This window comes from Pempheris klunzingeri, chromosome 14 (genome assembly GCF_042242105.1).
Source record: "Pempheris klunzingeri isolate RE-2024b chromosome 14, fPemKlu1.hap1, whole genome shotgun sequence".
NCBI classification, from domain to species: Eukaryota; Metazoa; Chordata; class Actinopteri; order Acropomatiformes; family Pempheridae; genus Pempheris; species Pempheris klunzingeri.
In genome coordinates, this window is record NC_092025.1 from 14,769,120 (window position 1) to 14,782,771 (window position 13,652).

Genomic DNA, 13,652 nt, shown 5'->3' on the forward strand with positions numbered 1-13,652 from the left:
GCTGCCAGTTGTTTGCTGGCCGATTCGCACATTAAAAGTGATCAATATCTGTTTTCCAACGGGTCTGGAGGTGGATCAGGCAAAAAAGAGGCAGTTTGGTGTCGGCTCCAAAAACGGGAATTTCCTTGACCCCGGGGTCATCATTTTTTTTCACTCCCCTCCTCCACTGTTTTGGCTGCCAGTTGTTTGCTGGCCGATTTACCACATTAAAAGTGATCAATATCTGTTTTCCAACGGGTCTGGAGGTGGATCAGGCAAAAAAGAGGCAGTTTGGTGTCGGCTCCAAAAACGGTAATTTCCTTGACCCCGGGGTCATCGTTTTTTTTCACTCCCCTCCTCCACTGTTTTGGCTGCCAGTTGTTTGCTGGCCGATTTACCACATTAAAAGTGATCAATATCTGTTTTCCAACGGGTCTGGAGGTGGATCAGGCAAAAAAGAGGCAGTTTGGTGTCGGCTCCAAAAACGGGAATTTTCTTGACCCCGGGGTCAGCGTTTTTTTTCACTCCACTGTTTTGGCTGCCAGTTGTTTGCTGGCCGATTTACCACATTAAAAGTGATCAATATCTGTTTTCCAACGGGTCTGGAGGTGGATCAGGCAAAAAAGAGGCAGTTTGGTGTCGGCTCCAAAAACGGGAATTTCCTTGACCCCGGGGTCATCGTTTTTTTTCACTCCCCTCCTCCACTGTTTTGGCTGCCAGTTGTTTGCTGGCCGATTTACCACATTAAAAGTGATCAATATCTGTTTTCCAACGGGTCTGGAGGTGGATCAGGCAAAAAAGAGGCAGTTTGGTGTCGGCTCCGAAAACGGGAATTTATTTTCACTCCACTGTTTTGGCTGCCAGTTGTTTACTGGCCGATTTACCACATTAAAAGTGATCAATATCTGTTTACCAGTTGTTTTCCCTGACCCCGGGGTTAGTGCTTGGAAACCCCCCTCCCCCACTTTGTTTGATCATTTGCTGGCCAAGTAAGCACATTAAAAGTGATCAGTAACTGTTTTCCAATGTCTTTGGAGGTGGATCAGACAAAAAAGAGGGAGTTTGGTGTCGGTCCGAAAAAAGTAAATTTCCCTGACCCCAGGGTCAACGCTTGGAATCCCTCCTCCCCCACAGAGATATTTTGTGTGCATACACAAGTTTCATTGAAGTGGGTGTAGTTCTGATCCAGGGAAAACGTCAGGCAATATCTCATGACTCCTCAGGTGAGGCCTGCCTGTCTGAACCTGTACTGCTACACTGTTATCTCCACTGCCTGAGGGAACAGATTGGGGATTGCAGCTACCATAGCCTGCCACAAACCACACACTAAAATGCGAAGTGTGTGTCATCAGCACATTACACAGGCCAGATACCAGTGCGTGCAGGTATGCACAGATGCACAGCTCCAGCAGCACCATTATCATTACAACTGGTGTACAACCTGGTTTCTCCCTTTTCTCCTACACATAAATAGATAGATAGTCTGATCCGAATGATTCACCAAAAATGAATGATGTATGTGGCGACTCAGAGGTTTGGAGGCAGACAAACACAAAATACCTGATAAGTTGAATAATTCACTGCATTGGCTTGTTGTCATCAGCAGTGTTTTATTTCTGCATTATTGCACAAAGATGGAAAGAATTTCCCTCTCAGTTATTGACATCAAAATGCTATTTGATGAGTCCCTTCACATTTTCTTCAACTTTACCATTTAAAGTGTCTATTCACCACTTCATTCGTCCTGCTTTCAGTCTGCCTATCCATTTATTTAGACGTCCCATCGTTAATTTCATCACCACTCCATCCATCCATCCATCCATCCATCCATCAGGCAGCTTTGGTAGTTGTGTTTGTACCAGAGGGATTAGCAGTTTAGCAGCGAGGCCAGAGGAGAGATGAGATGAGTTGGAGATTACGACAGAGATAATGGTGTTTTGGATTTAAAGTCACTCAGAGGAGGCAGTGGGGAATTCAAAGCTGCAGCTTTAATCACAGGTGAGCCATGTGCTCTCTGATCGGATTTAAAAAAGGGACACACAGGTTTAGAGCAGAGCAGCTGACAGCATTGGAAGTACCAAAAATTGGAGTACCAAATAAGACATGTTTGGTATCGAGGGGTCACAAGCATAAAATTCATTCTTCTTAATTCTTAGTTTCTGTCAAGTGAAAAATGTGTGTCATTTTTGACATTATGAGTTGTGAAAGGGATTTTTGATTCAAGATTCAAAGCGTTTATTGTCATGTGTACAGTACAGAAACAGGTTTCCCTGTACAATGAAAATCTTACTTTGCCATCCACACTGAATGCCTTAAGAGTTTAAAGTGAGAGTAAAAGACTAAAAAAAAGTAAAAAAGTGGCATGCAGGAGAAGACTATAAGATATAAACTACTATTACTAATATAAATATACAGTATTTACATAATGTGCTCTGCAGATGCTCTGCAGAGAGGGCAGGGGAGTCCTGGTGATCTTGGATGCGGTCTTCACCACTCTCTGCAGGCGTTTGTGGTGGTGCTGCAGCCGGTTAAGATAGACTCAACAACGCAGCTGTAGAAGTTGGTGAGGATTTTTGATGACATGCCAAACCTCCTCAGCCTCCCTAGGAAGTACAGCCGCTGCTGGGCCTTCTTCACCAGCTGTGTGGTGTTCAGTGTCCAGGTGAGGTCCTCGTTGATGTGGACCCCCAGATATTTGAAGGTGCTCACCCTTCCTGACCTCTAATGAGCAGTGGCTGATGAGGGCTCCTCTCCTTCCTCATGTCCACTATCATATCCTTAGTTTTGTTCGTGTTGAGGGTGAGGTTGTTGTTGAAAGGGAGTGGAGCGAGAACACGAAAATCACCAAAACAAGAGCTGCAATATTTTCACACAACCACAGGGTTATTTTGCTTTAGTACTTGAAATAATTCATAGGCCTTAAATGTAAATTTCAAATATAAAACTCAATTGAACCCTGTCCCTCTGTGTATAGTGTAGTGGTTAGTTTTTAAGTCTGTGAACACTGCTGGTTTTCTTGATAAGAATTCTGTAGAACATTTAATCATTAAAATTTCCAGTGATAAAGTTCCAGTGATTGTATCCAGGATTATGATTATTATTTATTAACGAAGTTTTACTATTTCATCCAGTTAGCCAAGTGAATTCCGTTATTCTTTAAAGTTTACTGTTGTCTCGTAATCTCTTTTTATTAAACTGACATTTCACAACTAGGATCTGGGGACACTCATTTCTCTGCATTACCTGCGTGGATTAATTGGTGTATTGTTTGACTGATCAATGAGTTACACTTTGGAGCAATATCGCCATCTATTGTTGGACATAACAGCAACAAAAGCAACACATCCATCATTATAGCGTTTTTAATAGTTGGCACAGGGATCTATGGTAATATGTTTTTTTATATCACGGTATTTTAGGTGATTTTAAACAGTGATAAATCACATTTTGTTCATCGGCGTCACTTAGATTTATTGAACAATTGACATCCGCACATTCACAACATTCATTTTAGTGAACAGAGGAAAAAATAACAGAGATTATAAATATCGGCCATTTTGTGGGGTGGATATATTCACATGGTAGCTGAAGTGTGTATAAATGTAACACAATAGAAATGCTAATTTATGAGTTTTTATTCAAATGTGTCGAATCTGTCGGTGCTCGTTCACAGTCAGCAGAGCAAGATGGCGGTCCCTACAAAACAGTAAGGAGCAAACATGCTAACGTGATCTTGACTAAACGTTCACTGAAGCGGCTGCTGTATCACTTGGCTGGAGTTGTAGTTAAAAGCAGGATCGATAACCTAATGTACTGTAGCAGCGGTGGTGTTTTACATCAGGGTTTATTGTGAAAACGGAGGGTCGTCCATTGCTGCTGCTAGTTAGCGATATGCTAACGTTATGCTAACTTCGCATATAAATCGGCTACCTGACGATAATAACTTCTGTTTTGTTTGTATAAAGCTCTAAATGTTGACTTTTACACACCTCCCAAATATTTACCCACCGCTTCGTAGCTGTTTTGATTATTAGAGAAAGAAAACACAACCTATATATATCATATGAGTCATTCAAACTGCAGTTAATTTGGCAGATTTGTTTTAGTTAAGCGTTATTTTTTATTTGTCTGTTCGGTACACAACAGATTACTCTGAAAAGTGAGCTTAACCTTATGTGTGCATATAGTCACCTGTCTCATAAACGAGTTATTTTACAGTCTGTGGTTAATAATCCATTGTTGCCACTGGAAAATGGGACAAATTTGCTAGGTACACCTAACTAAACTAATGCAGTGTACAACTGCAACAACCCTGCAACACATCCTCCCTTCATGAAGATTATGGTGTTCAGATTTTTCTCTGAAACTGTTCCAGAGAGGTTTAGATTCAACTGTATGGTCAGTTTGGAGGATGCTTGTGGTGCTGTTGAACTATTTACCATCATACAGAGGGGTGTTTTTTGTTATTTGTAGCTTCCAGATAGTCATTGCCAAAATGAAGCATAAAACACTACTACTTTATTTGCTGTTTATTCTAATGGCTGCCTCAGTGATAGTGTCAGACAAGCATCCTTGTCCCACAAGAGTCAGTTTTCTAATAAATGACAGCCTTTGAACGTTTCACATGTACAATGCAAGTACAGATGGTTTTTGTAGGACAGGTTTTAAGAAGCCTTGTTTCCTGATTGTCTACAAGGTACGGGCTGATCTTGCCACAGAAGAAAGGAGCATCAAAGACGGCAATTTTGCAGAAGCCCTCAGTGTTTGGGGATGACTCAGATGATGAGGTGGGCAAAGAGATTTATGTAAAGGAAATAAAAAAAAATAAAAAAAACTGTATTATTTGGTGTGTTAGCTGGCTTCTGTCCAATTACACTGAATATGCTTTCTACCTCAGACCTCTGTTGGAGAGAGTCTGCAGAGAGAAGCTGTCAAAAAGAAGATGATGAAGCAGGTGAGAGGAAGAATATAAGGACTTAATGTGACTTATTGCTATAAATTGTTTTACCTTTTTTTTAAATTGAACACAGTCATTCTTCTGTGATTTACGTTTTTCTGGTCTTTTTTTTCTGTTTTTCTGTCTGTCTAAAGACACGTCTGGAGATGCAGAAGGCCCTGGAAGAGGACAGCACTGTATATGACTACGATGCTGTGTACGATGACATTCAAAACCAGAGACTTGAGAACAACAAAAAAGTTCTGCGAGGTGCTGACAAAAGGGTAATCTCATTTATGTTGATGTAGTATAAATGTAGTGTAAATTTGTTGTATTGCTGCAGTTGTTAACACTGGGATATCAGGGTGATCTAATAGTTATAGATTGCTTTGGCCAGCATGCACTCTGCTAAAATATGTTGGAGCAAGACACTGATTCCCTGTGCTGTTATGCTGCTGTTTTCTGATATTGAGTTCTAACGTCCTGCTGGTGAAGAAAAGCCTCCTCAGAAATATTTACTTGATTAATTCTTTTGACTGTGTTGCTTTATTACAGCCAAAGTACATCCACCAGCTAATGAAAGCTGTTGAGGACCGAAAGAAAGAACAAGAACGAAGGGAAGAGAGGAAGATCCAGAAGGAAAGAGAGGCAGAGGGAGAGCAGTTTGCAGATAAAGAGGCTTACGTTACCTCTGCCTACAAGCAAAAACTGCTGGAGCAGGAGGAGGAGCGGGAGAGAGAGAAGAGAGAGGCGGCGATGGAAGGTTAGACTGACACTGCAACTATTTTTAGACTGCAAGCAAATATGATTTTGTCGTAAGTGATATGATGGGACTTTGAGCTCCAGACATATCAAACAGCATATGAATGTATCTTAAATTGGATTTGCTGAAAGCAACTTTTTGTAATCTCTAACCAATCTGGATATTGTGAAAACAATTTGAAAATAGCCTGATGGTCTTTCAGATGCTTTATCAAAAGCAAAAAAAAAGTTAATCAGGGTAATTTAACATGATTGCTTCAATTACTTCAATGCATTTTATTGTGCCAATGCAGTTGGGGAAGTATAACCTTCTGTGGGGCACATGAAGCATAACTTGAAGAGATGTATTTCAAAAAGTTATTGAAATGTGAATATTATGTGAAACAATGTAAGTGATTTGTTTGGATTGTTTCTGGTTTGCTCAGCTGCTCTGGATGTGAAGAAACAAAAAGACTTGAGCGGCTTTTACCGGCACCTGCTGAACCAGACTGTAGGAGAGGAGGCGATACCAGATCGCTCAGCAAACAAGTCAGTCATAGCTCTGCATTACTTGCTTATCCAACAAGCACACACATAACTATTCTGGACCTTCAAATTGATCTCTCTCTCTGTTTCCACAGAACTCAAATCTCAAAGGGTTCAAAAGACACTGAGAGGACTTCACCTGTTCCCTCACCAGTGGACCATGATAATATCCCAAGTCCATGCAGCGACAATGAGGAGGGGCATGGGCAGAAATCTGGGTTTAACAAGCCTGCAGTAGGCTCTACACACTCAAAACGCCAATACAGACAGAGGTCGCCTTCATCAGGGAGTGGAGAGGAGAAAGACAGGGAGAAAGAGAGGGACAGACATAAGAAGAGCCATAGGGATCAAGACAGAGACAGAGGGAGGGACAGAGATAGAGACAGAGACAGAGACAGAGACAAAAACAGGGGAAGGGAAAGGGATGACAGACACGGAGGACGAAGAGATGACAGGGACAGAAAAAAAGACAGAGATAGAGACAGAGGAAGAGAAGATGACAGAAGCAGAGGCAAGGGCGACACAGAGCGGGAAGACAGGCACGGGAGGAGGGAGAGGAGCCCTAAAGACAGAGAGAGGGATAAGAACGGGGAGAGAGAGAAGAGGAGGGATCCAGATGAAGACAGGCGGAAGGACAAAGATCGAGAAGAAGAGAAGGAGAGGAGGAGAGAAGCAGAGAAGGAGAGGGCAGTGAAGACGGAAGACATAGACCCAGAAAAGAAGGAAGCGGATAAAGAACACAAAAAGGGAAAAGAAGATGAACAGAGGCAGGAAGACGAGGAAAAGGCGAACAAGTTTGCAAAGCGCAGCACGGATCAGACCGTGAGCTCGGCACGAGAGAGGTACATGGCCAGGCAGATGGCACGCTCGGCCTGTAAGCCCTACATAGAGAAGGAGGAGGACTGAGAGCAGCCGACACAGACCCACAATCTTTATCTCAGTTTAGAAAACCAAGCTAATGTTATGTTGTGTTTTTCTTTGCATATCCTATGAAAACATCGAAACCAACAATGCGTTAGTTTCTTCTTCTGCCGACTCTCCAGCCCTGTTACCAAATGTAAATCCTCAAAAGTTTAATTTGATTTTCTTTTCAAGACTCAATAATTTCCCTAAAACAGCTGGGTGCTGTAGTTTTTAGCAAATGTTCCTCAAACACAAGTAAATGTCCAAGTCATTTCCAGCGGTGGATTAATTCCCATTTGGTGCACTAGTAAGTATTTACAGTGACAAACCAGTGTATGTGGCATTGTGACCAGTGTAAAGGTTTAGTGTACTGATGTGTGTTTTTAATAGTGTTGGACAACAACAGAAGCTACATCAGTCTTTGGCTACACAGACTAGGGGGTTTCTGGGGTTAGTTCATTGTTGGGTTTAGTCTTTTCATGGGATTTGTTGAAAAAAAAAAAACCTACCTGATCCTGTAACCAGTGACTACACCATACGTTGCACTGGACAGATTCAAACAGCAGAGTGTGCTGACGGTCTCAATAGATGTGGACAGTACTGGGGACTTGAATAGGCAGATTTTTGATTTACTATTGTGAAATAAGAGTGCTGACGTGTAAATATAAGTTTTGACAAAGAACCTGTTGTAACATCACATAAAGGAGTGAGTGTATATAGGACATTTTATCATATTGTTTCATTTGGAAGAGGGATGAATGTGGAATGTCCTGAGCCATTGATGTTGTGTTTGATCACTTCTGTTGAGGTTTTGTATCTTTCTGACATCGTCTCTGATGAGTAATAAACTAGTTTCAGGTCCACAATTACTTCTGTTGTTTCCTGTTTGTTCTGGGGTCTTTTGCAGTTCGGTGTTCAAAGTGTTTACAAGAATTAAGATTTCATCTCACAATTCAGAGGGTAACAACGTTTATTTCACAAGGACAATGTGATCACAGAAACGTCTTACTTCACTGGTTTTACAACGGAAGACATCACTTCTAATAAAAGCAGAGTTTGATTGCAAGAATCTTCTCTAGTGTCTCCTTTGCTCCTGCATCAGCTTTGATCTAGTTGTACATGGAGATGTCGCTCCACTGAAACACAACAATTGTACAATTGTTAGTATCTGAGGGGTTAAATAACATCTGAACAGAATAGGCTGCACACTACAGTGGTGGAATAAAGTGCATCTATCCAAGCACTGTACTTTTTGCATTTTATGCTACTAATATTGTACTCATAATACAATTCTACATCATGAGCACTTTTCACTTTTGTTACTTCACACACATTTTACCAATAATACATACTGAAATGACTATTTAAATGCAGGACTATTTACTTTTACTTCAGTAGATTATGTGAATTATTGTGCAATTTCTTCTTTGTTTATGTCAATTTTTTTTATATATATTGAGAAAGAAAAGGATAAGTGGAAATTGGGAAAGTGGAAGTGGAAGTGAAAGTGGACTTGCCTCGGTCCAGGTCATGCTGATCACTCCATCTGATGATCTGTTCTTGAAGACATCTGTTAAGAAAATAAGTCACAAATGTCACATTCTTGCAACATAAGCTTAAAGAATACACTAATACTGTGCACTGTTCAAACCTGTCATCAGTGTTGAGAACAGATTTGAGGAATCAAGGATTAGCTCTTTAGACACAAAAGCCAAAATTCTCTCAGAGGAGTGTGGCTCTGAAAGCGATGCGTTCAGTGTCTGCCATGTCACTCACCTGACATAGTCTCTAGGCGTAACATGAGAATGATGAAGCTCTCCAAGGAGGTGGATGAGAAGCCGGAATAGCGGAACATCATCAGCCTCACCATGCCGTTGTCCATGTCCATTCCTGGTGTGGACACAAACAGAAAAATAGTCCAGTTACAATGAAGCACGTTCCTCTTTTTTTTTTGTATTGGTGTGAGCTTATGATGACATTTTAGTAAAGTTTAGATCAATAACCAGTGTTACCTGAACTCTCAATTGCCTTCTGGATCTCATAGTCAGACAGGGATCCGCTTCTGTTCAAATCGAAGCGATGGAAGAGTTTCTGCAAAAAAAAGAATAAACAACATTTAGAAACTAAGAGCACTTTAAACATGTATGCCAGCTTTTTAATCAATAATTGCACAGCATCTCAGGTAAATAAAACTCTGAAAATTAGATTGATTGCATTGAAATATGTCTTTACCCCCACCCCCTCCTTCTTATTTGCTGTGTTACCTTGTACTCATGAATCTTCTTCCAGAGAGTTGAGAATTCACTGAAGGACATTTTCATCCTTCGGTCGGTCTTTGCACGTTAAGGATTGTTTCAGCAAAAACACTTGACAAACAATTTATACTTCTGATCAGAATGTTTTTGACTTGTAACTCTCTGTCATGATACTGTAGGGTAATTTCTGAGATAAGAAAAACAAGATTAAACATTTGAAATTTTCTTTTTAGGATACGTCCACCTGAGCCATCATGCTCCTGCAGGTATCCAAACCAAAGCCATAAGAGGTTCCTGTGAACACAGTGAAAATCAAAGTTGGAGTCATAATTCACAATTATTGATGTAGGATTTTGAATGTTTTGAAAGCACGTGTGGTTAAAGTCATCTCACCGTGAGGGAACCTGTCATTCAAGAGCTTCTGGAGCTGTCTGGCACTCAGCTCACCATTCTGTCGCCAGACACAGAAACAACAATAACTGTGATTGACTGATATCAGAAAAAAGGAGAAATGGAGAAGCAGACAGATGAGTGGTGAGAGACAGATTTTAAGGCAGATGGAAGTGGATGAAAATAACACACCTGATTAGCGTAGCGGTTGAACATGGCACGGGTGGGATCTTGGGTATCATTGCCACCACCTGGTATCTAAAGTTAATGTAACAAATTAATGGATCAGATGTCAAGTTGGCAAAAAAAGACTTCCCCGCTCCCTAACTTACAGCACAGGTGTGTAATTTTCCATACCTCAGGAAGAATTAACTTGTCCTCTTCTTCATGGTCATCGTCATGGTCATCATCATGGTCATGGTCATGATCATCGTCATGGTCATGATCATCATCATGGTCATGGTCATGGTCATGGTCGTCGTCGTCACCGTGTTCATGGGGACTGGATGCGGAAGAGAATCTGTTAATCAAATCTGCCTCCAACGCCACCAATCATTTTCTGCTACGGGATCATTTTTACTAATCCTTGTTGTCAGTGTAAGAGTCTCAATTGGGACTCATACTATGTGTCAAATATCAGGAAGTCCTTACCTGATTTTAGTCTCAGACTTGGAGTACACAGAGAGAACGAAGTCTGCAGTCATGTAGGACTTCATGGTGGAAGGGATGATCACATACTCTCCAGGCTGCAGACTGTGCTGCTCAATCAGGTCTCTCTCATAGGTGTAACTCTGTGAGTCCTTTATAGGCCTGTTTGACCTGAAGAAGGACGAGCGCAGGCGTCCTTCTGGTGTCTGGAAAGAACACGAATCTTATTTAATCTGATGAAATTGCCTCCAGAGCATCAAATTGCATTATTCAGATTATTCAAATGTGGGATTTGCTTTGAGTGTGAGATTTGTTCTTACCCCTGCAGGAATCTGTTGGATGTGAAATGGGAAGAAGAATGTCATTATACAGTTTCCCCAATCAGTCAAAAATTCTAGTTACAGGAAGAGTGTAAAACAATGACTGTTTTGTGAATTCCTTTGCTTCACATTAAGCATTTTTTATTTATTTTCTTTGTGTTTCATAATTTTTCTATTTTCCATACAGCATTTGGTTTTATTCAGTCATTAGTAAATATTAAACCAAATCTCAGGACACAAACCTTATAGAGGGTAAGTCCAATTGGATAGGATCTTATCTTTTTACGATTCTCATGGTGAGGTTTCTGCATCAGAGAAAGCAGGATATTTTTGTCTTTTTTCTCCTCCTTGTCTATTACAGACACCTGGATGCGATACTGAGGATTTGTTTCAAAGAGAGCTGCAGATACAAAGCAGATGACACTTCAGAGACAGAATGGTGGTTTTTGTGCTTGTACATGCAAAAGGAAAAAGACACAACAAACATCTTGTCCTTGCAGCTATAGTTAAAGTGAAGGTGAACGAACGACTTGGGCTTACAACTATTCACGTTGCCTCCAGCAGAGCTCCCTGCCACCCACTTGCCATCATAAATCTGGCATTGCCACTGGCAGGTGAGGTCACCATCAATAAAGTTGGGGTTCTCACAGCAGATGGACACCATTGAGAAGTAGTGACAGAAGTCGTCCAACGCCATCCTGGCAGTTAAGCAAAAATACTGCAGTTACATTACAGTTGTACCGTTTACTCAATCTTCATCATGAAAAATAAAACGTGATCTTGTTCAGTTATTATCAGGCCTCATTGTTTTAAAAAGTCCTGTGGAGCTTTTGACCACTAGTAGCACTATAGAGCAATGTTTTTATGGCAAGGAAGCACTTGCACACACACGTTTTCACACTGTCCCACTGATTGTCAGTTGGTAGTGAGAACACAACAGAAAACAGAAAAGTTGCAAGCTGGCATACATTATAATTTTCATGTTTTATGAGGAAGAGAGTGGAGAAACACTGATTGTGTCTGTTTACAAGAAAACTTCACATGGTACTTTTGATTTAACTTCTTTACCAGAACTCTCCATCGTCACGGTCAAAGCACCTCTCCCGATCCTCTGGGCCCACTCTCTGCCACATCCTTGACCTGAGCACAAGAGGAAAATAAATCAGTGACAATATTCAACACACTGAAGCTCAATAGATTCGTTCTTAGTTATTTTTCTTCACATGAAAATAATTCGTCTTCAGTTGTAGAGCAGTGTCAACCTTTTTTTTCTATTGCTATGATATGCACATATGAGTGGATGTATAAACAATTCAAGTACTTGTCACTCCATTTTCCGTTCCACTCCTGTTTGCCCCAGGGGTTCATGATTCTCACCAGCCTCACTTTGGAGCCGTAATACGTTACCTAAGGGTGAAATCAGAAACTTCTATTATAGTAAATACCTCCAGCCAATACCAGATTATTTCTGATAAAACCTTGCTGGCAATTAAACCCCTCTTATTCTAGCCCGTCCCCTCAGCTGCACACATGAACTTTACCTCAGTGACTGCTGTGACAGAATAGGCATGTGCATCCACCAATCCCGTGTCTGCTACAGTGTTCACCAATGGACCCTGAAATGGGCAAGACAGTTAAATTACCGCAGTTTGACTTTTAATTTTTTGCTCTAAGAAATTGGTTCTTACCCCTTTGGGAGCAGTTCCACAGCAAACCATTGATTTGCACCCAGTGGCTCTGGTGAGCTGCATCCACAGGTCATCGTCATGTCCTGCAGAGTGGGACTCCCTGAGTTTGTAAGTCATGTGCACGCCTCCACTGAAATCCTTGCAGGCCTCTGACGGTAAACCAGCGTTCATGTCTGCGTATGAACCACACACTCTGAGAGAGACAGAAAAAATGATGTTCTGGTGTTAGGGAGCGCCACAACTGTGAACTACTGTGCTTGATGTTGTGTGAGTGATCTGTTCGTACTTGGCATATGCTTTTTCCAGCAGTGGAACCCAGAACTCATTTCCAGCTTTGGAGTCCACAGACAGTAACTGTTTGTTGAGTGTTGGCAGGTGGTCATCAATGACAACCTCCACCCACTTGCCGAACCTCCAGAACTGACACGGCAAAGATACATGAGAATTACAAGTCAGTTGATGACCAGGCTGTACAGTATTGTTTAGATGTATTGTGAAAGTGCTGGTTTAACAGACATATTCATCATTAAATCCTTTACCCTGAAGTGAAATATCCCTGCATAATTGCTGAAGGACTGGTCCATGGGCACAACTTGCACCATCAGGCCTTTCGAGAAAGTCAGTGAGGAAATTGCAGCCAGAAACCAGCAATTACCTGGTAAACAAGGAAAGCAAACACTTCAAATATTTGCAAAATTTGCACATGCACTACCACATAGTTAAACTTTTCAAAATGTTCTGTTGTCTTTCACTGTAAGTCAAAAAGATCCTTGCTTACCCACTCTGCCTTGGCCAAAGTCAAACCGTGAGGCTCCTTTCGTACAGAAATGAGGCTCACTGTCGTTGCCTTGTGCTTTCAGGATGTCCTGGACAACACAGCAGGAAATACACAAGGAAATAAATCAGATGCATGTATAGACATAAACATGAGAAAAAGGCAAGTCATCACAATGCAAAAATGTGCATTCTTGAGTGCATATTTTAAAGTAATCTACCGCAGGTCGAAGCCACTCGACTTCATCCTCCTGCCAGCTGGTTAAAGCAGGCAGGTCTCCCAGAGATCGGTTGTCAGGTGGGAAGGTGCTGTCCACAAACAGTTTCCTTCTGCGGAGGTTGTTGTCTTTCAGCTGTGCATAGTCTTGGTTGTTGAACTTGGCAGGGTTGCTGGGGCTCCCCTCACTGCCATCTTGGTAACGCAAGTTGATGATAGAGGTGCAAGTTCCAGTTTCAGGCATGTTGACAAGAG

At 41.4% G+C, this 13,652-nt stretch overlaps 3 protein-coding genes across 3 annotated transcripts in view; 1 reads left to right on the forward strand and 2 right to left on the reverse strand.

Moving 5' to 3' along the window:
- Positions 1-2,596: 2,596 nt before the first annotated feature.
- supt6h (SPT6 homolog, histone chaperone and transcription elongation factor) overlaps positions 2,597-13,652 on the reverse strand; it is a 63,095-nt gene continuing 52,039 nt past the window's right edge. The window contains exon 37 of the mRNA XM_070843996.1: positions 2,597-2,610. The gene's annotated coding sequence lies outside the window, so the exon portion shown is untranslated. The remainder of the gene's footprint in view (positions 2,611-13,652) is intronic.
- On the forward strand, positions 3,658-7,971 carry nsrp1 (nuclear speckle splicing regulatory protein 1). Its single transcript, XM_070844254.1, has 7 exons — positions 3,658-3,685; positions 4,676-4,766; positions 4,877-4,933; positions 5,071-5,199; positions 5,471-5,678; positions 6,103-6,205; positions 6,298-7,971. Exons 1-7 carry the CDS (start codon positions 3,666-3,668, stop codon positions 7,106-7,108), a joined length of 1,419 nt encoding a protein of 472 aa, XP_070700355.1. The 5' UTR covers positions 3,658-3,665; the 3' UTR covers positions 7,109-7,971.
- Positions 8,215-13,641, reverse strand: LOC139213390 (calpain-1 catalytic subunit-like). The gene is made up of 19 exons (XM_070844068.1): positions 13,402-13,641; positions 13,185-13,272; positions 12,946-13,061; positions 12,693-12,826; positions 12,407-12,599; positions 12,260-12,334; positions 12,040-12,125; positions 11,787-11,858; positions 11,269-11,416; positions 10,719-10,730; positions 10,402-10,604; positions 10,108-10,252; positions 9,943-10,008; positions 9,754-9,811; positions 9,599-9,654; positions 9,118-9,196; positions 8,882-8,995; positions 8,623-8,675; positions 8,215-8,241 (listed from the first exon to the last, which is right to left on the reverse strand). The coding sequence occupies exons 1-19, from the start codon at positions 13,639-13,641 to the stop codon at positions 8,215-8,217; spliced, it is 1,965 nt and encodes a 654-aa protein (XP_070700169.1).